General features: G+C 42.7%; 2 protein-coding genes across 5 annotated transcripts; one reads left to right on the top strand and one right to left on the bottom strand.

Annotated features, from left to right (window-relative positions):
- Positions 1–439: 439 nt before the first annotated feature.
- Positions 440–8398, bottom strand: RPP21 (ribonuclease P/MRP subunit p21). 4 transcript variants are annotated; one of them, XM_069971087.1, is made up of 6 exons: positions 7990–8398; positions 7223–7285; positions 5250–5350; positions 4330–4412; positions 3191–3322; positions 440–829 (listed from the first exon to the last, which is right to left on the bottom strand). In XM_069971087.1, exons 2-6 carry the CDS (start codon positions 7277–7279, stop codon positions 744–746), a joined length of 459 nt encoding a protein of 152 aa, XP_069827188.1. In that variant the 5' UTR covers positions 7280–7285; positions 7990–8398; the 3' UTR covers positions 440–743. The 4 variants fall into 4 exon arrangements, with proteins under 4 accessions (XP_069827188.1, XP_069827187.1, XP_069827184.1 ...); XM_069971086.1 differs by having other exon boundaries at positions 7223–7396; positions 7990–8397; XM_069971083.1 differs by lacking the exon at positions 7990–8398 and adding an exon at positions 7680–7975.
- On the top strand, positions 7967–25283 carry ZBTB11 (zinc finger and BTB domain containing 11). The gene is made up of 11 exons (XM_069971082.1): positions 7967–8395; positions 11164–11393; positions 12340–12571; positions 13247–14394; positions 16555–16728; positions 17670–17885; positions 19233–19377; positions 19462–19579; positions 21740–21898; positions 21996–22171; positions 24505–25283. The coding sequence occupies exons 1-11, from the start codon at positions 8086–8088 to the stop codon at positions 25014–25016; spliced, it is 3420 nt and encodes a 1139-aa protein (XP_069827183.1). The 5' UTR covers positions 7967–8085; the 3' UTR covers positions 25017–25283.
- The last annotated feature ends 94 nt before the right edge of the window (positions 25284–25377 follow it).

Below are 25377 nucleotides of genomic sequence, written 5' to 3'. Positions count from 1 at the left end.
CATCTTTTTTCTAAGGGGTAGTCGGAAGGGAACAGTACTGTTGTCGGACAAGAACACGTGAACAAAAAGCGTTTTGGAATAAAGTTTTACTCAGTTTAGTCAGACATTTTTGTAGTTTTTTACATTAGCAGCAATACAAAACCTTTTTTTTCCTAGGAGCAGTTAGAACTCCATTATAATGTTACTTCACCCACATCTAAGGCTCCGTTCCCACTGAGCAAAGGTAGCGGAATTCCGCGACGGAATTGTCCGCCGCGGAATGCCGTTAGCCTCCCGCTCATAATGGGACTCTATGGGAGGCGCGCGCTCCTGCCCTGTCCGCGCTGAAGAATGAACATGTTCATTCTTCAGCGCGTACAGAGCAGCAGCGCGCGCCTCCCATAGACTCCCATTATGAGCGGCAGGCTAACGGCATTCCGCGGCGGACAATTCCGTCGCGGAATTCCGCTAGCTTTGCTCAGTGGGAACGGGGCCTAACATAGATGGGAAACTAGTGCGAAGAAAATAATGCATCTTGCCACAACAACCAGATTACAACTCATTATGCAAGTGAAGGGTTAGAAAATGAAAGCAAGCATCATCTGCTATGGAGATATCAAAGCTTCTCTTTGCACTAGTTCTTATACATGACATCCAACATCTCATTTAGTTTTATCAGAGAAAACATGCTGCCAGTAAAAAGGAAGGTCATCATTCAGCTGATGATAAAGTGTTCCTTCACAGCAAAGCAGTGGACTGTAACATCAGGAGGCCATCTTGTTAGTAGTCTGTGTTGTGGAAGATGGTCCTTTATCTTTCTGCAAGTTTGGCTGTGATCCAGGATTTCCATCTGGGCAAACAAACAAACACCACATCATAAACTATAACTAAAGAAATACAAATAGGTCTAGGTAAATTACAAAACATAACTAACCGTTTCCCCACCATGATTATTTTTACTCCCAACAAAAATAAAACTAGAATTAAAAAAATGAAAGCATAATGTTGTAAGTCTGACCCAGGCAAAAGCCCAAGATATTCGTGTATTTGTTTGATAGACGATCTGAACTGCTCACCCACAAAAGGAAGAATGTTTATATATTAAAAAAAAAAATAAAGTCTCACCCTCTCCCCTTCTTAAAGTGATATTGTCACCCCCTTTCTATATAAGGAGCTCTTAGCACCATTCTTGAAGTGCAAACTTTGCTTTATATCACATCTACTATTTATTTAGATTTTGAAAGTTATAACAACAGAAACACTTTAAGCTTATATCCTGGACCGTGTATCTTACCGTATAAAGGATTTGTCACCTCAAAAATGCATGTTATTGCTGGTAAATAGTGTAGTGTCCCCACCCACATAGACACTGTAGCCCCTGCGCAGTCATCATTGCATAGGCCCCACCCCCTCTGCGTCATCAGAATGGGCCGACCTAGAGGCCTAGGCCCTGTCCGATCCAATGATACAGAGGTGGTGTTGGTGGGGATATGGGGCACAAAGGCCGTTAAGTCCCGCCCACAGAGTGCTGTCCACCAACATGCATTTTTGAGGGCAGACACCACCAAGAAATTCTTTACACAGTAAGATATGAAATGTTCAGAATATAAAGGTGTACAGCAACGCGTTTCGAAGTCTGTCCTTTTCACAGCTTAAACACAATAGTAATAAAACCACATATATCAAAAGTAAAACATACACTTACCCCCTCCCACAGCATCAGAGGTAATGTACTGCGCATGTGTCCAAATTAACTTGGCTAACAGACCTCATATCGCGATGCCGTGATGGTAGAGGTAAGTGCTGCCCCCAGTGCATAAGTGTCAAAAATATCAGGTTATAATGGCAAAAAACACAATCCTTAATACATGTACATCAAATCTGTTTCATAGTTTAGTCCTTTTGGAAAGAGTGTCCATGTTTAATATCCCGAAGGCTTAACGGTTAAATAGCCTTTGTGACAAGCTGCCACCTCTGCAGTCCTTATTAACCTTCTCAATGCCATAGAAGGAGAAACATTGTAAATTACTATCATGGACATTAATAAAGTGTCTCACTGCTCCAGACACATTCTCTTCTTTTTGTCCAATAACTCTGCTATACAGGTCTTTAATTTTCTTTTTGCACATCCTATACAAGTTTTGCTACAAAAAAGTATTGTCCCCCCTCCCCCTGCTAAGTGCTGGTGCGTATACTCACCGCAGCTGATCCTGTCCTGCGGCGCAGCTTCAGTCCGGTCCCGTAGCACCATTCAAATCCAGTGTGCGCTCACGTCATCCTCTGCTGCGACTCCTCATCCGTCTCCTGTGATTGAACGCTGGAAGTCACATACTTCAATGCATTTTCTATGGAAGCGGGTAACTTTCAATGTTCAATCACAGGAGACAGAAGAGGAATCACAGCAGAAGCTGACGTGAGCACGAGCCGGATTTGACCGGCTCCCTGGGACACCGATCAGCTGCAGTAAGTATAAGCGCCAGCGCTGTGGGGGTGAATAATTTTGTGAACTGCTTCTTTAACTGTAACAGCGATCATGTGATTTATGCTATTTTTTGTTCCTTTTGTAGTAAAACTTATATAGGATGTACAACAAGAAAATTAAAAACCTGTATAGCAGAACATATTTATGATATTGGATGAAAAGAAGAGAATGTGTCTGGAGCAGCGAGACACTTTATTAATGTCCATGATAGTAATTTACAATATTTCTCCTATGGCATTAAGAAGGTTAATAAGGACTTCAGAGGTGGCAACTGGTCACAAAGGGTATTTAACCGTGAAGCCTTTTGGATATTAAACATGGAAACTCTCTTTCCAAAAGGACTAAACTATGAAACAGATTTGATGTACATATATTAAGGATTGTGTTTTTTGCCATTATAATCTGATGTTTGTGACACTTATCCACTGGGGGCAGCACTTACCTCTACCATCAGGGCATCACGATATGAGGTCTGTTAGCCAAGTTAATTCGGACGCATGCGCAGTACATTACCTCTGATGCCGTGTGAAGGGGAGGGGGTGTTTGTTTTTGTTCGTTTTACTTTTGACATATACAGAAGTGGTTTTATTACTATTGTGTTTAAGCTGTGAAAAAGACAGACGTCAAAACGCGATGCTGTACACGCTATCTTTTAATAGTGGATTATATGTGTACTTGTGACTAATAAAGGACCTTTCATTGGATTTGGATTGATCTTTGTGACAGTACCTGGTTTTGGTTGGTTTTCCAATAGTGCCTCTGGCTGCTCACTCCACAGCTTGTAGTTTGGATTATTTAGGAAACGTTTGGCAAGCCCGCAGCTGAGACATCTAACAACAGTTAGCCTTTGTCCTCGATGTTCTGTGTGACACATAATGAAAAAATTAATACCATAGTTTGTTCTATAAGACATACTTTATAGCAAGAAAACTTGCTACAAAATGCACCTAAACACTGTCAGCCTGCCCTGACTCCTTCCCTAATTGTTGGGCAAAGCAATGATTCAGCACTGTGGCCAAGTGACCTGTGCAGCTACTGATCGCTGCACAGTCCTCTCCCTTTTCCTGCCGGCCACTGATCAGTGAGATTGGTGCCTGTCAGGAGAGGAATCTAGAGGGTATATGCATCACATTTAGATTTCTGCCCTGGGAACTTACCCAGAATGGAGCTGAAGGACCTTCAGGTGATCCCACAGTACTGTGACCAGTGTGCACAACACATACAAACCCTGCAGGTAGGGACAATCTGTATTAAAATTTGTATGCATGTAGCAGAGCCGTTTGTGTATGGTAACGTAGCAGAAGTGTGTGTCTGTATGTTGATACACCACTGCTGTGTGTGCCTGTGGGTATGTTTATGCAGCAGAGCTATGATGCATGCTGCAGAGCTGAGTATGTGTGGGTATAATGGACTGTCAGAGTGTTTAAGTGGCCCTGTCATTTCAACAAACTTTGACCCCTTTACTGATTTAGACCAACGGGGAAAATTAATTAGCATGATTTTATTTTCCTGCTTCCAGCTGTCTATACCAGGCGCGCCTTATAAAGTAAAAACTTTCAGTAATGTGCATATAGGCCAGCAATTCATAAATAAGTGTGATAAAATGTCAAGTGTGTGTGTGGGGGGGGTGTGTGTGTTGGGAGTAAAGAATAAATGTTCCAGTGGGACACCTATCCTGTAGATAATTTTAGAACCCGCAATTTAGCCACAATAATCCATTTATTAGTTGTTCCATAGACTTCTAGGACAAGCAGTTTATGCTGCTATATGAGCAGAGAGGGATGGTATCCTCACCATTGTGATCAATTAATTGTCATTAGAAAGAAAAGAGAAGGGGGGAAAAAAAACAAAAAAAAACAATGTCTCACTTCTTTGTCTCACAGTACATGTGATACCAGAAAGTAAGAGACCGCTGCATCTCTTGCAAATGGTTCTTTTAATAGAAGGATCCCTAGAGAAAACAAAGAAAAGATAAAAGGCATTAAAAGGGTTCCTCAGGAAGAAAAAAAGGTTTTTATATTACCCAGTGTCAGAAAGTTAGAAAGACTTGTAATTTACTTCTATTAAAAATAAATAAAATAAATCGAACCTTCCAGTACTCATCAGCTGCTGTATGTCCTGCAGGAAGTTGTTTATTCTCTCGAGTCTGACACAGAGCTCTCTGCTGCCGCCTCTGTCTGTGACAGGAACTGTCAAAAGCAGGAGAGGTTTCCTATGGGGATTTGCTACTTTGGATTTTGGATTTTTAATTGTTTTTAAGCTTGTGGGATTACTGACTTCTAATATTGTACCTGTTAAAATAAAGTACTTTTATTTATTACACCTTTGGTGTGCTATGGTGTCAATTAGCATAGCTTTCTTTTTTTCGGTATAGTTCCTATGGGGATTTGCTACTGCTCTGGACAGTTCCTGTCATGGACAGAGATGTCAGATGCAAATGTATCCTTCAGGGAATGAATGGAGCACTGGCCATGAATGCACACTTCCACTGGATTAGTTTGCGGAATCATTGTCCTCCACTTCCGGCATCGTGTGGGTCTCAGTGTACAGACTCCAAAATTTAGTTTTCCCCTATCCCATAGATATCTGATGGATGGGGATTTTACATCATGGGATAACCCTTTTTGGTCATTTTGTCATTAAACCACATGTATTTACAATTAGTTTTTTTTACAATTGTAAATACATGTGGTTTAATGACAATTTACAATTTGTATTTACAATGTAGTTTTATTGGGGAACTTTGCTTAACAGATCAGTAACCTATATATAAACAAAGCAAACTTACTGTCTTAAAACTAAACGTTTGCCAATAGTTTTTTCTGTGTGGCAGTAAAATCGAGCGAGTTCCACATTCTCAGGGTTTGCAGCTAAGACACAATGTGCAGCCTAGAGAAGATTGGGGGAAAGAAAAAGATGATAAAAGTTACATAGTCTATAAAGACTACCTGCTGAAATGGCTGAGAGATCTGTGAAGGGGATGGCGACAGTCACTTGGGCCGTGTGAATAGAGGAAAAAAAACAAAAACAAAACACCATACTGTATGATTACATACATGAGAACGCAAAGGAGTCTGTGAAGCCTCAATTATGAGTCTCAAAAGTTGGGACTATCTAGATATCCCTCAGGGAAGGACCTAGCAAAGGGGTGGCTCCAGTAAGAGACCACCAAAGCCACTATATTATTAGGTAGCTCTTTCAGTCAATATGCAAATCAATACAACAAGGGAAATACCAAAGCCAAGTATCGTCCACAGAACATATGTTTCAGGGTGTTGCCCCTCATTGGTGTGGAGCAGGATTCTGGCTAGGTGGGAGCAATGCCTAGTAGACCATCACAGCAAATTGAGAGGACACATGACTGTTCAAACAAATTAAAGTCGTCCGGTGAAAGTTTTTATCGAAGTATTGCCCCCCAAAAGTTATACAAAATCACCAATATACACTTACTACGGGAAATGCTTATATAGTTTTCCCTGCACTTACTACTGCATCAAGGCTTCACTTCCTGGACAAAATGGTGATGTCACGACCCAACTCCCAGAGCTGTGTGGGCTGTGGCTGCTGGAGATAATGGCAGGGGGACACTAAGTGACACTGGGGGGACACTGAGCATCCCTCTGCCATCATCCTCTCCAGCAGCCACATCCCGCACAGCTCTGGGAGTCAGGTCGTGACATCACCATGTTATCCAGGAAGTGAAGCCTTGATGCAGTAGTAAGTGCAGGGAAAAAAAACAAAAAAAAAAACACTATATGCGCACTTTCTGGTAATAAGTGTATATTGGTGATTTGTATAACTTTGGGGTGACAACACAATACTTTAATAAAAAAAATTTAGACAGACTTTAAGTAAATGCCCCAATACACCTTAGACTTTCATTAGGCAAACCTAACGTAACTGGAAGACAGATTGTTCATATTTTTGTTGTTTGAAATACTTTAAAATTATCGGATTTAAAAAAAACAGCTAAGCGCGATGCTTGAGATTGATTCGATTGTCAATCTAAGGTGGGTGGGCATGACAGAGAATCATGTCTGCCCTTGTGTTTTGAACAGATAAGCCACAGGGGTAGTTTTCTCGCTTACACCTCTGCATAGAGAAGACAGGAACGCTCAGCCATGCTGAACATTACTGTATGTGGGCGCAGGTGGTAGAGATAAGTTATTGAATGTGAATGGCCAAGTAAACCTGCAAAAACAGAATAGATTAAATAGTAAGCGCTGTATTAGATGGCCCGATCAGTAATGTACACGGTCCCAGGTCTGCTAGTTCAGCGATTGTTTACTAAGCCTATTACACAGCTCGACTATTGGGCAGAAAAGGCTACACAGACATTAGTGATGCATGTGCAGCTCTTGCCTTTAGGGTAAAATAATGAAGTACACACATACCTGACCACGCTCCCAATGCTTCTGCCCAATCCCACAGCCACCATGAGAACTGAACAACTGCCTCTGAAGTTACGGGCCATGGTTAGTCAACCAATAATTTAAGTTTTTTTTTTTTTTTTTTTTTATAATGGAAGTCAATGGAAGAACTAATCCAAATGGATGCCACACAATGTGCAAAGGGCACCCACTGGGTAATGATAAATAGCAGTCAATTTGGTATAGTTTTTTTTTTTTTGAAGGGGAGTAAATAACGGATGTGTCACACTCTATACAGAGAAATACACTGGAAGCTTCGGATGGAAGTATACATTTTGGAGATACTCCGGCCAAGTCCATGTGTAACTAAGATGGAAAGATGGAATCTTACCTGATACAGAAAGTTGAGTCGCTGTAATGCTTCTTTGTCTTTAACCTGATTTGCCATCTTCACCTACAATTAATAAGAATAGCAATTACACCCCCTGTGTGCTGCGCAGGGTACTTGTTTGTTTCCAGATGGGAGGGTCAATGGGTCAAGAAGAGATTTTTTGCTGGAGGCAGCCTGAAAACACAAAAAAAAAACACCTGTCACATCATCCAGCCCTATGGAGTGACTGCTGCAGCCCAAGCCCATACACTGAGGTGTGTGCAATCTCTGCAGAAATAGCTTAGTAGTTACAATCAATGTGTTACACACCAGAAAGTCCTCACTTTCATTGCAGCACTGAGATGTTGCTTTACAGCAGTCACTTTTAAAGTTGGAAAGGTAGTGTACAATCCAGATCTTTTACACCTGGATTCATAGTATCTTTGTGCACATAACACATGTAATCCCTTATACTCACTTCGCTCAGCCTCACACTCCCCTGATCAAATACTGACAACTCGGTCTGCCAGCTCTTCCCTTTCATAGAGACGCTCCGGGACACAAGAGGTCACGCAGGCACACGTCTACTGTGGGGAGACATGCTTTTCATTCAAATGATAACAGGTCTCCGACAAAATGGCCGCCGCGGCCCAGCTGAGCGTCTAAAGCTTCGAGTATCTAGAAACAGTTGTCGATGGTAACTGCGTTGCTAGTACCGAAACCACGCCCGTCGCTTGTGCGTCACTTCCGGTGGTGCAGCAGCCATTTTGTCTTTCCGTGAGAAGTACCTTCGCCAGACGTTCCGTTATGTGCAGTTCCTCGTGGAGCTGTCAGTGGTAGCGGGGGATTGAAGAGCCGTGCACCCGGGTTCCGCCGGCGGGAGGATGTCCAGTGAGGAGAGCTACCTTGCTATTCTGCGCTATCTCACCAACGAGAAGGAGCCCTACGCCCCGGGCACCGAAGGCAATGTCAAGCGCAAGATCCGCAAGGCTGCAGCCTGCTATGTGGTGCGATCCGGCACGCTGTACTATCAGCGCAGACACCGGGACAAGGAGCGCTTCACCGAGCTGGAGGTTGTGCTGCAGCCCGAGCGCAGGAAGTGTCTGATAGAGAAGGCGCACGTCGGGGTGGTGGGGGAGCACCTGCCCCGGCACCAGACATGGCACCTACTGTCCCAGCGCTACTGGTGGAGAGGTGAGGCCAATCACTGCTCAGCTCTCATTTCTGTGGGCTACTAATTGAAAGCAGCTATCTGATTGGTTGTCGGAGAGTGCAGTATTTTCAGTTACACGTGTTCTGTTCTGACTTACTGTACTACAGCGCTCTCCAACCCTCGGCATGACGGGAGTTGTAGTTTGTAATAGCTACAGAGCAGAGGTTGGGGAACAGGGACATGTGATATTTGCTGCAGAGGTTTCTTAGGCTGGGTTCACATAAGCTCTCCACTTGGTGGTGTAACATACAGGCAATGGGTAACTACATCTGTAGGTGAAGTTTTTTTCATATAGACAGATGATTCCTCATATGAATGCTGTCTATGGTGTATCCATTACCCACTTTGGGGGGGGGGGGGGGGGGGGATTTATCAGTCTTTGCGTCAGGGGCAATAATGTCCCCAGTTTATTGGTGACAAGCAGTTTGTGCAGGAGCTAATGAGGGGAGTTACATTGTATTCTTTATGAATTACGTGGCGGAGATGCCACCAGCTTCCCTGTCATAATGACAGTCTATGGGAGGCTCGTGCTCTCTCTCTCTCTGCGCTGAAGAATTCTTAAGGGTACTACTACACGGGCAGATGGGGGCCCGATCTGCGCTCGTTTACTGGGCCTATTGCACGGCCTGATCGTTTACCAAGCGCTGCATGGACATCATTACCGATGTCCTTGCAGCCCTTGCTTAAACTATATACATTACCTATCCAGGCTGCAGGGCTTCTCTTGCGCTCTGCTTCTCCTGAGGGTCCGCGCGTTCCAGCTTCAGAGTGGCCTGTCAGCTCAGACAGGCCACTCTGAAGCTGGAGCGCGCGGACCCGGGAGAAGCAGGAGGAGCCCTGGACCATGGATAGGTAATGTATGCTCTTTGCATATTGTCGGCTGCGCTCCGCTATTACACATAGCGATGCACGGTCGGCGCATGACAATTATAGGTCCAAAACTATATCGACGAACAGCCAATGATCGTTGTGTTTGTTACACAGAATGATAACCGGCCGGATAGGGCCGATTATCGTTCCGTGTAATAGTACCCTAAGTCTCTGTGCTGCACAGAGTTAGGGCGGGTTCACACTACGGAATTCCGTCAGCTGTCCGCCCACACGGGCACGCGCTTTTACGCCGGCTCCATAGACACCATTCTATGGGCCGGCGTATTCCGCGATCCGCTAAAAGAAGTGACATGACACTTCTTTTAGCGTATAGCGGAATATGCCGACCCATAGAATGATGTCTATGGGGCCGGCGGAAAGGCACCCAGATGTGCGGGCAGACAGCTGACGGAATTCCGCGGACATTGTCCACGAGAATTCCGTAGTGTGAACCCGCCCTTACTGGCGGAAACCACTGATTTTCTGGGTATGACGTAGTGAGCAGTAAATGGGTGATGTGGTAATGTTGTCTTTTGCAGCATGACATTGGGCTTTAACCCATAGCTGCACCAGGACGTTATTGAACGTCCTCGTGCCGCTATGGGAGTTCAGAGGGGGGTCGCGCGGCGACCACCCTCTGAACTGCCGCGATCCCGGGTGCCGCGTGTAGCCCGGGCTCGCGGCTATTAGCGGGCACGGTCCGATCGCCGTGCCCGCTAATTAAGTACTTAGAAGCAGCTGTCAAAGTTGACAGCTGCTTCTAAATACTTCCTGATATGCATCCCTGGTGGTCTAGTGGGGGGATCGCCCCCCTGCAGCGCGATTGCGGGGGGGCGATCCCTGCATCCATACCGGGCCGGGGTCTGCTCCGTAATGGCGCTGATCCCGGCTCGGCATTCTATTGCATTTGGCTGCAGCAGCCAAAAGTAATAGAACACCGATCTCATGGATTCATGCAGTATAACTATACTGCATGGATCTCTATGAGAGATCAGAGTACATATACTAGAAGTCCCCCAGGGGGGCTTCTAGTATATGTGTAAAGTAAAAGAAAAATGTATTTTTAATAACACAAAACCCCCTCCCCTAATAAAAGTCTGAATCACCCCCCTTTCCCCATTTTATAAATAAAAATAAATTAATTAATTAATAAACAAACATGTTTGGTATCGCCGCGTGCGTAATCGCCCAAACTATTAATTAATCACATTCCTGATCTCACACGGTAAACGGCGTCAGCGCAAAAAAATCCCAAAGTGCAAAATTGCGCAATTTCTGTCGCATCAAATCCAGAATAATTGTAATAAAAAGCGATCAAAAAGTCATATATGCGCAATCAAGGTACCGATAGAAAGATCACATCATGGCGCAAAAAATGACACCTCACACAGACCCATAGACCAAAGGATAAAAGCGCTATAAGCCTGGGAATGGAGCCATTTTAAGTGACGTATATTTGTTAACAACGGTTTGAATTTTTTACAGGCCATCAGATACAATATAAGTTATACATGTTACATATCGTTTTAATCGTAACAACTTGAGGAACATGCATAACAAGTCAGTTTTACCCCAGGGTGAATGGCGTAAAAACACATTTCCCCCAAATAAAAGAAATGCGTTTTTTTTTTCAATTTCACCACACTTTGAATTTTTTTCTGGTTTCCCGGCACATTTTAGGCAAAAATTACATCTGCCATAGCAAAGTACAATTAGTTGCGCAAAAAATAAGGGCTCACTTGGGTCTCTAGGTGGAAAAATGCAGGCGCTATGGCCTTATATACACGAGGAGGGAAAAACGAAAACGCAAAAATGAAAACTGGCTGTGTCCCCTAAGGGTTAACATCAAATACAAATCCTTATTTTCCGTTCCCTCCAGGTATTCTGAAAGAAATGAAAGATTATATAAAGCAGTGCAGCAAATGCCAGGAAAAGGCTGACCGCTCCCGGGCTACCGCAGATCCTTCGGAAATGTTGGAGGAGTTTGGGCTTGAAGTGCATTCAGACAGCAATGAAACAGATGAGGAACTCGGCAGCTCTGCGACTGCAGCAAATGCGGATGCTAAATCTTCAAAAAAGAAGCCGGTGGCCAAACATGAACTGGTCTTTGTACGTGTCCTGTATTTTGTTCTTCACACTAAAGTAATTGGGAGGCCTTTCCTGGGCTGTGAAATTGATGGCCTATACTTATGATAAGAAATCTGTGTCAGATTAGTGGGAATAGAATGCCAGTCCAAGTGGTCAGCTGAGTGAATGTAACTTAAGGGGTTGTCCACTTATAGTAAAATTGTTCAGTGTATTTACAGCACTTACTGGCAACAGCTCCCAATGTACCTCATAAAGCTAAAATCGGACTCCCCTCTTCCAGGCTGTGCTGTCCTGCTCTGTGGCGATTCTGTCCATAAGATGGGTGACATGGAGGAGCATGTGACCATGCCCTACCCTCTTTGTCCTCCATGGGCATATACAGGCTTACTGGTGGATGCTGTGGTTGGGACAGCCAAGCCTGGAGGAAGGGAGTCTAATTTTAGCTCTATGAGGTACACAGGAAGCTGCAGTGAATAGAGTTACTTACAATGAACAACACTACTTATAAGGTGGCCATCCTCTTTAACTGCCAAAATTAGTCAGTGCTGTGCCTGGTAAACAATAAGGGAGACTTCCAAGGACTCCTCTTTAAAGGAAACCTGTCACTAAGACAATGCTATTTATTCTATAAACATGTTTATATAAACATGTTATAGAGCAGGAAGAGCTGATTAAAATCCCTGCTCATTCTGTGTTAAGGAGTCCAGTGGGCAGTGTCACTCTATTGACTGGACTCTTTAGCATGGAAACATCAGAGATTTCACTCAATAGTTAAAAAGTTATACTAAATCTTTTCCCATAGATAGATATCTATCAATCTGCTCAGTTCTTCCGGCTCTATAACATGATGCCAATAGCTTAGGAAGCTTTTTCATTGTGACAGGTTCCCCACATTTACGCTTGAAGGCAAAGACTTCTTGACTTTTAAGGATGTTTTATTTTATTCCCCCCCCCCCTTCCCCTTTAGGTTGACAGTAAAGGCGTAGTAAAGCAGTCTTCTCTCAAGCATGGCCAGGCAGTACTGGATCAGCTAAACCAGCAGAGGATCGCTAACCAGTTCTGTGATGTGACGCTGCTCATAGAAGGAGAAGAATACAAGGCTCACAAGTCCGTTCTAGCGGCCAGCAGCGAGTACTTCAGGGAGCTCTTTATTGAAAAGGGAGCAGTCTCTAGCCATGAAGCTTTTGTAGACCTTTCAGGTAAAAAGCTGTTTAGACCTACTTTAAGTTTTACTCTTTAGCTAAGAAAAGTGTAATAATCTGATAAAACAATGACATGGCATACTGATTGAGATTCTCACTGCACAATGGCACATGGTAACCAGGAATAAAACAATGCTTGCATAGTGCCAGGGTAGATGTCATGTTGTGCAGATGCCATATCTGAAGGGACTGCTTTGCGCTGTGCTCCTGGGTCCCTTTTTACTAGTCAACTGTGGGGCTCCAAGAAGTTAGCATTCAGATTATGTTTAGTATGTAAGGAAAAACCTAAAAATTATATTTGTAAAGTAATTTAGCCATTGTTAATCTGAGAGGATGTCTTACAGTTGCATTGAAAACAGTATTGTCAATAAAAAGGGCTGATATACACAGGGTTTAAAGAAAGGAAAATCCATTTGTAAAATTCTAAATCAGTAGTTGTCCTAGAGCAGGGGTAGGGAACCTTGGCTCTTTTGTTGTTGCAAAACTACAACTCCCATCATGCCTGGACATTCAAAGCTTTAGCTGTGGCTGTCCAGGCATGATGAGGGTTGTAGTTTTGCAACAGCTGGAGATCCAAGCTTCCCTATTCTTCTCCTAGATAGTTTCACGGTCTGTCCTGTTCCTAATAAGAGATATTTAACTTTTTTTTTTCTCCTGTGATTTAATTCCTAGGGTTTTGCAAGGCCAGTTTCCTTCCTTTGCTAGAATTTGCATACACCTCCGAGCTGAGCTTTGATTTCTGCAACATGGCAGAAGTGGTATTGCTGGCACGGCACCTCTTCATGCATGAAGTGTTAGAAATCTGTGAATTAGTGCATAAACAAATGGAAGAAAAGCAGCTCACCTTTTATCAGAAAGGAGATGTTCACACTGTAGCTTCAGAAGCAAACATGAATATTGTCCCTTTGGAAGAGACAGAAAATGTAGCCACACCAAAACTGACTGTTAAAGAGGTGCTGTGTACCCAACAGATTTTAACCGTGGACAATGTGAATTGTCAAACTACAGAGGAAATGATAGTAAGTGAAGCTCCACAGCCAAATAGCATTTCAACAACTTTGTCTGTAGATGCTACACAAGTAGCAAATGAGAGTAAGGGGCCAGCTGGCTCTGTTGGCGGCACCCAGGTCAGCTCTGTTAATGGCACAACAACAATTTACATCTCTGATTCCACTTCAGACCAGCAGCCTACAGTTCTTCTTCCTACAATCATTGATGTGTCATCTGTTGAACCTCAGCAATCCATGGAAATAGTCCAAGATGTTATAACTTCTGAAGTGCATAGTTCTGAATCTCCAGAAACCCAGTCCTCAATCACTGATACGCATGGATCTGAATCGCAGGGAGTGGCGAGCCATGAAGGCGTCGAGGAACCAACAGATCTAACTAAAAGTACTGCACACACAGATTTCTCTGATGAACAAGGCTCCCCTGGTGTGGATATGGATACAGATAGTAATATTAAAGAAGAAAAAGAACTCGAATCAAAGACTGGGAAAACCCTTAAGAGAAAGCGCAGTAAATCACCCAAATGTAAGTCACCAGCTCTTGAAGAAAGTGCTTCTGTCCCAGCAATGCCAGATGTTAAAGCATGTAGTGAAGAGACTATGATTGACATTGCCAGCTCACCCAACATGAGCAGTCAGTCCTCTGGAACAGATACTGCAGCTATGGAGAGTCCAGGGTCCTCAGAAATGGACCCTTATAAAAGCAGGTTACGAGAGCGCTCTGTTGAAGAAGGTGGATACATACAGTTGCACAGAGGCAAAGAAAAGAGAAATTTCAATAGAAAATCAATTCCCAAGTCTGCAGTTCAGCAGGTACATATTTCTAATAAAGAAATAAAAAAAATGAAAATATATATATATATTATGGACAATGGATTATAGCCTCATTTCAGTGCTGTGGTCTGTTCACTGTATATGACTTGCACAGTAAGGCTGGGTAGTATTTTGGTCATCTTTTTTATTTTTAAGCCAAAACCAGGAGGGAAAACTAAGGGCCAGTTTACACAGAAAATTCCCGATAAAAGTATAGTGCAGAGCCAAATTCCATTGAGTTCAATAGAATTTCCACACTACACTTCATGCTGCGGAATGTTCCATGGGGGATCCGCTTTCCGCCAGAAGATTTGCCATCTCAATTCCGCTGTTGGAATCCCATTGAAATGCTTGCCATTTCTGAGTGGAAAGTGTTCTTGCGGAATTTGTGTGGATTCCGCCATAGGTGGAAAAAATCTCTGTTTGGACCCATGTCCTGTTTTGGCAAAAAAAAGAAGCAGTGAAAAGTAAAAGAAGCAGACACTGACCAAAATACTATGTGTGAACCCAGCCTAACCTTGGCCAGCCAGTTATTCAGGGAACTAACTTGCTGTTATGCTCCCGTAAGGCCAGGGAAGCTGAGAATAAAGGTAGTTTTCTACTACAGTGCTGTTTTAGTTAAATCCTGTGTTTTATTAATATGTAAGTTAGGTGGTTTGGCGCACTGGGGACAGGACTACAGCCTTCAGTGTACTGAACCATTCACTCTCTTACTCCGGCCTCTCACTGCAGAGCGCTGTATACATGTTAATGAAGAGAGGCAAGCAGGTGGGACAGATCAATGCATGGAGGGCTGTAGTACTGCCCCCAATGTGCTAGACCACCTAATGGTACATAGTCATAAAATACAGGATTAAATAAAAATGGCGCTGATGATGAAAGTAGGAAAACTTTCTTCATTCCCCCAGCCTTATGTGCACATAGCAGCTGGCTAGTCTTCTAACCTGCGGTTAGTTTTACTTTGAATTTTATGCCCAGTTCATTCTGTGAAGACTCTGTTCACTTACAATAAAAAGAAACACAAAATACTGTTCTTAAAAAGAAACCGTTTCGATTTGTTGTTTTTTGTAATGTAGGTCAGTGGAAACTAGATCCTAACGGATGTATCTGGTTTTTTTCCTCATGAAATGGAACCATGCAGCGGACAGCAAAAACAGTGTGAACCCGGCCTAATAATGTTAGCCTATGGAAAAATCTCAGTCTGTGCACACATTGTGAAAAAAAAATAAAGTAAAATTATATATGTATTTTTTTTTCAAACTACTGCATTTTTATTAACCTATTTTACAGTTTTGTTTTGCCTTTAATATACTGCGTGTGAAAATAGCCCTAAACTGCTGTCCTATTTCTAGCCATCTTTTTCAATTTATTCATGTATAATTGTTATAGAGCAGAATACATATAAACTAAAGGATCTCAGGATCTCTTCAAATGTGTTTTATTTCTCAAGATTTACTGACCTTGAACTTGCAGCCTTTGAAATGAGCCATGCTTCCTATATGAAATGCTCTGTTATGGTGCGTTCACACCTACAGGATCTGCAGCTGATTTTCTGCAGCAGATTTCATTTAAATAACTGAACACAGCATCAAATCTGCTGCAGATCCTGTAGGTGTGAACGCACCCTTAGGCTGGGTTCACACTACGTATATTTCAGTCAGTATTGTGGTCCTCATATTGCAACCAAAACCAGGAGTGGATTAAAAACACAGAAAGGATCTGTTCACACAATGATGAAATTGAGTGGATGGCCGCCATATAACAGTAAATAACTGCAATTATTTCAATATAACAGCTGTTGTTCTAAAATAACAGCAAATATTTGCCATTAAATGGCGTCCATCCACTCAATTTCAACATTGTGTGAACAGATCCTTTCTGTGTTTTTAATCCACTCCTGGTTTTGGTTGCAATATGAGGACCACAATACTGACTGAAATATACGTAGTGTGAACGCAGCCTTACAGTGTATTCTGGAAGGTATAGCCTATGTGCAGTGGGCTTGCTGTAAAGCATATTACTAAGGGCTGTTAAAAATAGCTCAAACAAGGTGACTTCACCCATAATAATGTACTAAAAAAGAAAACAAAAAAATTGATATAAATTTTATGCATTCCCTTTATAAGTTTGTATGTTTGTTTCTTTTTCCTTTCTGTAAAGGCTGCTCGGAAATTGGTGCAGAGAGGTAAAAAGAGAATGCTGCCACCTAAAAAAGATGCACCGCTGGTCGAAGAGGAGCACAAGTGTAAGGAGTGTGGAATGGTCTTTGAGCGCAAGTACGCCCTGATCATGCACAGTATGAAGCACGACCACATTAAAGAGTTCAAGTGCCCGGTGAGTCACCAGCTTAGGTTTATGTACTAATTACAATTCATGGATTGTAAGCTCTTGTGAGCAGGGCTTCATTATAATTTTGTTGACTACTACTTTAGCAGTGAGACTGAGATGAAGAGCAGAGCGTGCTACTGTGTGTGTCTGCCGCTTCATTCTAATGATCGACGGGGGTATCAGCACTCGGACCACCACCGATACAAATTTCTGACATGTCGCTATGACATGTCAGAGGTTTGTATCCTGTAAAGTGTCCCTTTCGGCAGGTTAGATCAATCTAACTTGCTGATAGGTCCCTTTTGTGCATGGGGCGCTGAGGATGAAGGTAAATTTCCATGCCGTTTGTAGTTATATTTTTAGGCTAATATGGGGGATTGGAGCACTGGGGGTGGGACTTAGCTTCATCCTCAGCACCCTGTGCACAAAAGAGACCTATCAGCAGGTTAGATCTGTTTCCCTTTAATGGATTTGAGCTGGGTAAGATTTCCATGGATGGTCACTCTATATAAGGCTGGGTTCACACACAGTATATTTCAGGCAGTATTTGGTCCTCATGTCAGGTCCTCATAGCAACCAAAACCAGGAGTGGATTGAACACACAGGCTCTGTTCACATAATGTTGTAATTGAGTGGATGGCCGTCATTTAATGGAAAATATTTGCTGTTATTTTAAAACAACGGCTGTTGTATTGAAATAATGGCCGTTATTTACAGTTATATGGCGGCCATCCACTCAATTTCACCATTGTGTGAACAGATCCTTTGTATTTTTAATCCACTCCTGGTTTTGGTTGCTATGAGGACCAAATGCTGCCTGAAATATACTGTGTGTGAACCCAGCCTAATGCTGCAGAGGAAATGTGCGGCCACAGGTTAGAGATGCTAGACCCACATATGAATGCAGTGGTCTAGAAGATATATATAATTTATTTTTTGTCTTATAGTTGTGCAAGAAGGAGTTCCAGTACAGAGCATCATTACGTGCCCATTTGATCAGGCACTCGCGTAAAACAGAGCCAGTAGCTGCAGAGACGGAAACGACTAAAGGAAGGACCAAGCGACAATATATATGTGACATTTGTGGAAGAACCCTCCCAAAAATGTGCTCTTTGAGGCTACATATGCTGAAACATACTGGTGTTAAGCCACATGTATGCCAGGTAAGCTTGGGGCAGTAATAGAAATTCAGTTGATAATGTATTGCTAATTGATAAGGTTGCACAAGTGAATTGTGAAGAACAAATCGCAGGATGAGCATGCCCGTCCTGGGTGGTGTGTGCTTGCCGCATTATAACCAGCCGACTTCTTGCAGTCATCCTGTCACAGCATGTTAACACGCTGTGACCAAACAATGACATCATCTGCCTTTGATGGCCGGTACCATGGCCGATGTCTAATACAATCAGTCCCAGCTGTCTTCTGACTGACCAGTCATAGCTAAACAGGACAGAAAACTGCCCTACTGAGCTCCAATCTACTCATTTGAGTTGTAGGGAGATTTGGAGTTCTGTCCCTGGAGGGCATAAAAAAACCCCTAAACACCTCAGATTATATAGATAGCACATGCGTCCATAAACATGTGAATCCTTTCTTCGCTTTAGGCTTTCTTTACACCATGTTGTTGTTTTTTTTTTTTTTTTTTTTAATAAATGTGGAAAGTAAAACTGGCTCAGTTGCCCCTAGCAACCAATCAGATCCCACCTTTCATTTTCCAAAGAGTGTGTGAGGAATGAAAAGTGTAACCTGATTGGTTGCTAGGAGCAACTCGGCCAGTTTCTCTTTACACCATGTTTGATAAATCTCCCCCCATAGTCTTTCTGTGTTTTCAACCCACTCCTGGTTTTGGTTGCAAAATACTGAACAAAAATACTGTGTGGGAACACAGCCTAAAGATTAAAATATGGTTAAGTATTGTTCATATATATGTCTGTAAAGCATATATAGTATAGTTAGCATACATTTATATATAGAAGGTTAGGTCAGAGTTGTCCATAAGCATGTGAACCCCTCTGCCACGGCCTCCAAGAGACACCTGTCTCAGCAGTGACAGCTCACTTGGCTGGGGTCAGCAGGGGGGCCAGTTGACACTGCCAGAGGACACTAGGGGAGCATGGAGAGGTAAGGATAAGGGCGGGGAGGGGGGAGATTTATGAAAGGGTGTAAATATACACCTGGTGTAAACTGCCCACAGCAACCAATCACAGCTCAGCTTTCAGCTCTGGTAAAATATAAGAGGAGCTGTGATTGGTTGCTGTGGGCAGTTTACACCAGGTGTATATTTACACCCTTTCATAAATCTCCCCCAAGATGTTTGTTTTATATAAGGGCAGCACTATATAAAAACTTTTTAAGTGCTAGACTACCCCTTTAGGCTTATAACAATTGTGTTCATATTGGATGTGTTTGAGAATGTGGCATATTAATCGTGACAATTTTAGTAGAACTGAGATAACACATTAAAAATACAAACATACTAAATATTTTCGTTTCTATTTTTTGATTTTAAGATTTGTCAGAAGACCTTTACTCACAAGCATGGTCTAAAGATGCACCAGGCCTTACATCAAACACACAAACAGTTTAAGTGTAATATGTGTGACAAGTCCTTTGTGACAAACCGCAGTCTGCAGGAACATGTGAGCACTCACACAGGTAACGCATGCACGCTGTATATTCAACATTCTTCTGTGTATGGATATTTAATACTTGCATGATTATTGTTTAATTTTTTTTTAGGTGAGACCAAGTATCTATGCACAATGTGTGGTAAGACTTTCCATCGAGCATCTGGCCTTAGTAAACATCTAAAGAAGCACAGGCCCAAACCTGATGTTCGAGAATATCAGTGCACACAGTAAGTGACGGAAGGGTCTCCTTTCACATTCAGCGTTTGCTTATTTTCTCCACCCTCTAACGTCAGTAAAGTTCCAGTACACTTGTTGCTTATTTCCTGCAGTGGTTATGGAGCCCTCACAATGCGTTTTCCTCCATCTTCACAAGCAGCATAGAATGTGCAGTGCATAGAATCCACAGTGCAGTTTCATAGAATTGTTTGTGCCACAGTAATTGGCTCTGGTGATAACAGATGCAGCAGTTGCCTGGTTATCAATGATAGCTGGGACCTGCTGTAAATTACTCCATGGAAGAAACCTTAATTAACGTTGCTGGAACATAGGCTACATAGGTAATTCCCGGTGCAGTGGCTGGAGGGGGTAATAAAGATTAAGTATGAAGAGCTGGCTGTGCAGCGGCTGCTTTACTTAGCAAAAAAAACTATTGCAGAACATTGGATTCAGTCAGGGCCACCACAATCCCAGAGGTCCAATCCAGAGTAAATAATATTACCAGGCTAAAGAGAGGTGTGTATTTTAAGATAAAGGCCTTAAAAAATTGAGTGCATATGGGGAAGGTGATTAGATACCCCAAACCTCCCCATTAGGTCTTTTTGGGAACTGTGTAGGAACCCTATGCAGCTTCTCCTAAATGCCTGGTCTTAAAGTGTAATAGTTGAAACAGCCTCCTCCCCCCCCCCACCATGCCATTATAGGGTTAATGGAATTAGAATAAACTAAGTTCACAATTTAAGTGTGGCTATATCCCACCTGTTACATGTATATTATACTTTTCTCTTCATTACCAGCTATGATAGTTTTTTGCTATATTCAGTCATGACTGATTTATGGGACAAGGAAATCCACATCAAAAACATGTAGCACCTTCCGGCACTAGCTCACTAAACTTTGAATCAGTATTAAAAACAAGTAACGGCCAAAAGCTTGACGTAAAAAAGACATTTTGGGGGAGATTTATTAAACCTGGTGTAAAGTAAAACTGGCTCAGTCGCCCCTATCAATTAATTAGATTCCACTTTTCATTTCTCACAGACTCTTTGGAAAATGAAAGGTGGAATCTGGTTGGTTGCTAGGGGCAACTGAGCCAGGTTCACTTTACACCATGTTTGAGGCGAACTATAATTTAAGTAGCCAAAAAATGAAATTTCTCAGATAAAAAGCCCACATGTTCTCCTTTTAAAAAGAGCCATAAACTGTGTTGATAGTGTGTGCGCTTGCTGAGATATCCCCAGTTGTTTGGCTCAGAAAAATAAATTTGTATTTCTCCTGGCTGACAGAAAATGGGCGTGGCCTATCCATCATCTCCCTAGCTGGCTCCCTCCATTCATTGACTAGCACCTTTAGCAGATGGTATCACACACAGTGGGATCAGATACAGAGCCCCAGCAGATGGTATCACACACAGTGGGATCAGATACAGAGCCCCAGCAGATGGTATCACACACAGTGGGATCAGATACAGAGCCCCAGCAGATGGTATCACACACAGTGGGATTAGATACAGTCATCTGCTCTCATAACACTGTAGGATAATGTCAGATATGGAGGTGCGGGCACCTGCTGCAGACATCTGATAGTGAATGTTATATGTACTATGGAAGGACTACAGCTGTGTTGTGCTGGGACTTGTAGTCCTCCCCTCAGTGACTCACCCACTCTCCCTCTTGCAGTACATTGAATTCATGGCTGGCATGTCCCCCTGTTTGAAGCACTGGGTACTTGTTCCTCCACCAATCTCCTTCCCTGCGCTGCTCCACACACAACCTCCTCAGCTCTGCTAAGTCACCTCTGTGAGGGGGGGGAGGTTTTATTTTTGTCTGTGTCAGGGCTGTTATCTGATGCTCCTGTTAGATTCTGCACACTCTGTAGGATCTCCAGGGAGGGGGCGTGTCCAGCAGGAATGCAGAAATAACACGGAGGCAGACAGAGCTGTGAGAGGACATTCAGCTTTATGTATTTTAAAAACTGTTCATTTTAGTTTATTAATGTATACTGCAAAAATTCTTATGACCTAAGCTAACTAAAACTGAATGGTCAAAATATTTATAGTTACACTCTAATAAATCTCCCCTTTATTCTTAGGCCATATAGTCCAGCCCTAAGTGAATGGACACTTGATCATGAAGGGTAGCTGAGGTTTCTAATATTCTTATTGTGTATAGGTGCGAAAGAAGTTTCTCCGAAGCTCGAGATCTGCAGCAGCACATGAACAAACACCTTGGCGTGAAGCCCTTTGAGTGTGAAGTTTGTGGCAAGTGTTATAGCTGGAAGAAAGATTGGTACTCACATGTAAAATCCCATTCTGTAACCGAGCCGTATAGGTGAGGACATTTTCTTAGTTATACTCCAGTTTTGTCCTGGTTAGAATTCTATCTTCATACATCTCAAGCTTTAGCTCTGTTATTTTTCTTCTTTCAGGTGTAATGTATGTGGAAAGGAATTTTTTGAGAAATCATTGTTCAGGAGACATGTCAATAAGGCAACCCATGGCAAGAAGGGAAGAATCAAAAGGAATGTTGAGCGAATTTGTGACCATTGCGGAAAAACGTTTACCCAGCTGAGAGAATTCAGAAGACATGTGAACAATCACGAAGGTAAAGCAAATATTTATTAGATTTCTTTTAATAGTCCCTAACATTGCGCTGCCCACAGTGCCTTTAACCCCTCTGAACCGCCGCAATCCCTGGTGCTGCATGTAGCCCGGGGCCGCGGCTATTAGCAGCCACGGTCCGATCACCGTGCCCGCTAATTAGGTAATCTGATGCAGCTGTCAAAGATGACAACTGCATTCGATTACCTTATGCAGCCGTTCCTTGGTGTGTCCTGGAGGAGCGATCCACACATCCGTCTCAGGCCGGGGTCGTCGCCGTAATGGTGCTGATCCCTGCTAAGCACTCGATTGCTTCTGGCTGCAGCAGCCGGAAGCAATCCAGTGCCTATCTCATTGACCTATGCTGTATTACTATCCAGCATAGATCTGAGATCAGTGTGCATACACTAGAAGTCCCCCAGGGGGACTTCTAGTATATGTGTAAAAGAAAAAAAAGAAAGTGTCATTAATAATAAAAAAAAAAAAAAACTCCCCTAATAAAAGTGTGAATGTTATAAATAAAAATAAACAAACATGTTTGTTATTGCCGCGTGCCTAATCGCCCGAACTATTAATCACTTTCCTGATCTCGCACAGTAAACGGCGCAAGCGTAAATAAATTCCAAAGTGCAAAATTGAGCATTTTTGGTTGCATCAAATCCAGAAAAATTGTAATAAAAAGCGATCAAAAAGTCGCATATGCGCAATCAAGGTACCGATAGAAAGAACACATCATGGAGCAAAAAATGACACCTAACAGCCCCATAGACCAAAGGATAAAAGCGCTATAAGCCTGGGAATGGAGCGATTTTAAGGAACATATATTTGTTAACAATAGTTTGAATTTTTTACAAGCCATCCGATAAAATAAAAGTTATACATGTTACATATCGTTGTAGTCGTAATGACTTGAGAAACATATATAACAAGTAAGTTTTACCCCAGGGCGAACGGCGTAAAAAAATACCCTCCAAATTAGTGGCGCAAAAAATAAGGGCTCATGTGGGTTTCTAGGTGAAAAAATGCAAGTGCTATGGCCTTTTAAGCACAAGGAGGAGAAAACAAAAACGCAAAAATTTTAAATTGGCCCGGTCCTCTAAGGCTGCATTCCCACCTTCCGTGATCCTAACGGATCACGGACGTCGAATGCATGTACCGGAGTCGCCCCGCGCCCGGACAGCATCTGTAATTAGATGCTGGGAGCGGGGGAGACTGTATTCATAAGCTTATGAATACAGTCTCCCCCGCTCCCAGCATCTAATTACAGATGCTGTCCGTGCGCGGGGGGACTCCGGTACATGCATTCCACGTCCGTGATCCATCAGGATCACGGAACGTGGGAATGCAGCCTTAGGGTTCATATTGTGCTCTAGTGCACTGTAATTAGCACTTTGTCATTATGTTAATAAGACTAGTGCACTAGGGGTGGTAATCTACAGACGCTCACCTGCTCCTCTTTTCATACCCTCAAGGGGGACCTGATAGAGACTCCCATACTTACCCCTTCCTGCCGGTCCCGCCACTGAGAAATCGCCGCCTGCTCGTCTGTGCACCCAATATGCAAATTAGAAGAGTCCAATGTCCATAGGAAATCACTGCTTATTGGACTCATCTCTCTTAATTTGCATATTGGGTGCACAGGCAGCGTTTTTTCCGCAGCGGGCATCGGCAGGAGGGGGTAAGTATGGGGGCCTCTATGGGGGTGGGTTGTGCCCCGGGTGCAGGGGTAACTGTTCCCTTTTATTAAATATAGGTTCCCACTATCCTTTAGCGACCAATGTTTATGATAGCAACACAATCCTAAGTTTTTCGAGTTCTTTAAGAGAAAAGGCAAGCAGCCACCCTGTTTACTGTGCTGAGATTCAGCTCAGCAAGGCTGGTAGTGTTGAGGAACTGGCCCAAAGAAACAGGAATGGATAAACCAGGTTGATAGGATTGAAAAATTGGGAGGGATCAATGACTGTTGTAGAAAGGAGAGAAGATACATTTTTGAAAAAAATGGAGTGTCTGGCAGAAGGGAGTGTGTTAGAAATATAATTTATTGATTTTTCTCCGGACGGTCCAGGGTGGGGGGTTGGGAGGATTTAAGGAAAAATGGGATTTTTTATGAAAATGAATTTTATAAAAAAAAAAATGACATATGGATTTGGTCTATATCTGAGCCGGTAAGAAAATTTGCATGTTTGTTCTGTCTATATGTTATGTCATTATTTTTTATTAAATCCACTTTGTAACTGAAGATTTGCCATGTCATTCCAGAATAAGTTGCAGTATATATATAAAAATTGCTTTTTCAATGTAATTTCCATTTTAAGTTATTTCTATTTTTGTTTAAAGGAGTGAAACCATTTGAGTGCCTAACATGTGGTGTAGCCTGGGCCGATGCACGCTCCCTAAAACGCCATGTGAGGACGCACACAGGAGAGAGGCCGTATGTTTGCCCCGTGTGCAACGAAGCCTACATAGACGCCCGCAATCTACGAAAACACATGACCAAGTATCACAGCAACTATATTCCTTGCAAAATTATGTTGGAGAAGGACAGCTTACAGTTTCACCATCAAGGAACGCAGGTGGAACATGCAGTCAGCTTTTTGCCAAATGATATTGTAGAGTCCCAGTCAGAGATTGTAACTGAGGAAGTTGAGACTGTTTTAGTATCCGGAGACGTGGTTGAAGAACTTCCTGGCACCCCAGACTGCCCAGGCGTGTCTTCACTTTCTGACCAAAGCATCATGCAAGTGGTTAACTATGTATTATCCCAACAACAAGGCGTTAAGCTTCCTGAAGTGACTGATCCCATTGAGACTGTGGAAGTAGAGGTCGGCCACGTGCCTGAGGTCCTATGACCTTCTCTATCCATGTGTAATATGTTGTACATAACGTAGCACTTACAAGTTACACTATGCCAATAAAGTATGTGTTTCTTGCGTGTAAAAAAATATTTAAGTGGTTTGCTTATTTTGTGAATTTGCAGAGATTTTTGTTTTGAGAATTATTCTTACAGCTATGGTTATTAAAGCAAACCGTAGAAATTGTCTTTTTGTTATATATAAATTAATGGTTAGGGACGTATGTTCATTGAACATAAATAGATTAAACTTACTTTACATAGATGCAATGTGTCAAGTGACTTTTGTGTTGTTGGGGGTGTTTAGTTAGAAACAAAAGAAAAAGACCACCTGATCCATCTAGTCTGCCCTATAAGTA

The sequence above is a fragment of the Dendropsophus ebraccatus genome, chromosome 5, assembly GCF_027789765.1.
Source record: "Dendropsophus ebraccatus isolate aDenEbr1 chromosome 5, aDenEbr1.pat, whole genome shotgun sequence".
In the NCBI taxonomy this organism is placed as follows: Eukaryota; Metazoa; Chordata; class Amphibia; order Anura; family Hylidae; genus Dendropsophus; species Dendropsophus ebraccatus.
The sequence above is the reverse complement of the archived record's forward strand: the minus strand, read 5'-3'. Positions and strand labels throughout refer to the sequence as shown.

Excerpts from the sequence above, each read along its gene's own strand:
- ZBTB11 (XM_069971082.1), top strand. The coding sequence starts at position 8,086 with ATGTCCAGTGAGGAGAGCTACCTTGCTATTCTGCGCTATCTCACCAAC. Across the intron at positions 12,572-13,246 it reads AGCTTTTGTAGACCTTTCAG|GGTTTTGCAAGGCCAGTTTC; the intron begins GTAAAAAGCTGT and ends TTTAATTCCTAG. Across the intron at positions 19,378-19,461 it reads ACATGTGAGCACTCACACAG|GTGAGACCAAGTATCTATGC; the intron begins GTAACGCATGCA and ends ATTTTTTTTTAG.
- RPP21 (XM_069971083.1), bottom strand. The coding sequence starts at position 7,745 with ATGAAAGGGAAGAGCTGGCAGACCGAGTTGTCAGTATTTGATCAGGGG. Across the intron at positions 7,286-7,679 it reads GGAGTGTGAGGCTGAGCGAA|GTGAAGATGGCAAATCAGGT; the intron begins GTGAGTATAAGG and ends TATTAATTGTAG. Across the intron at positions 4,413-5,249 it reads AAACGTTTAGTTTTAAGACA|GGATCCTTCTATTAAAAGAA; the intron begins GTAAGTTTGCTT and ends TGTTTTCTCTAG.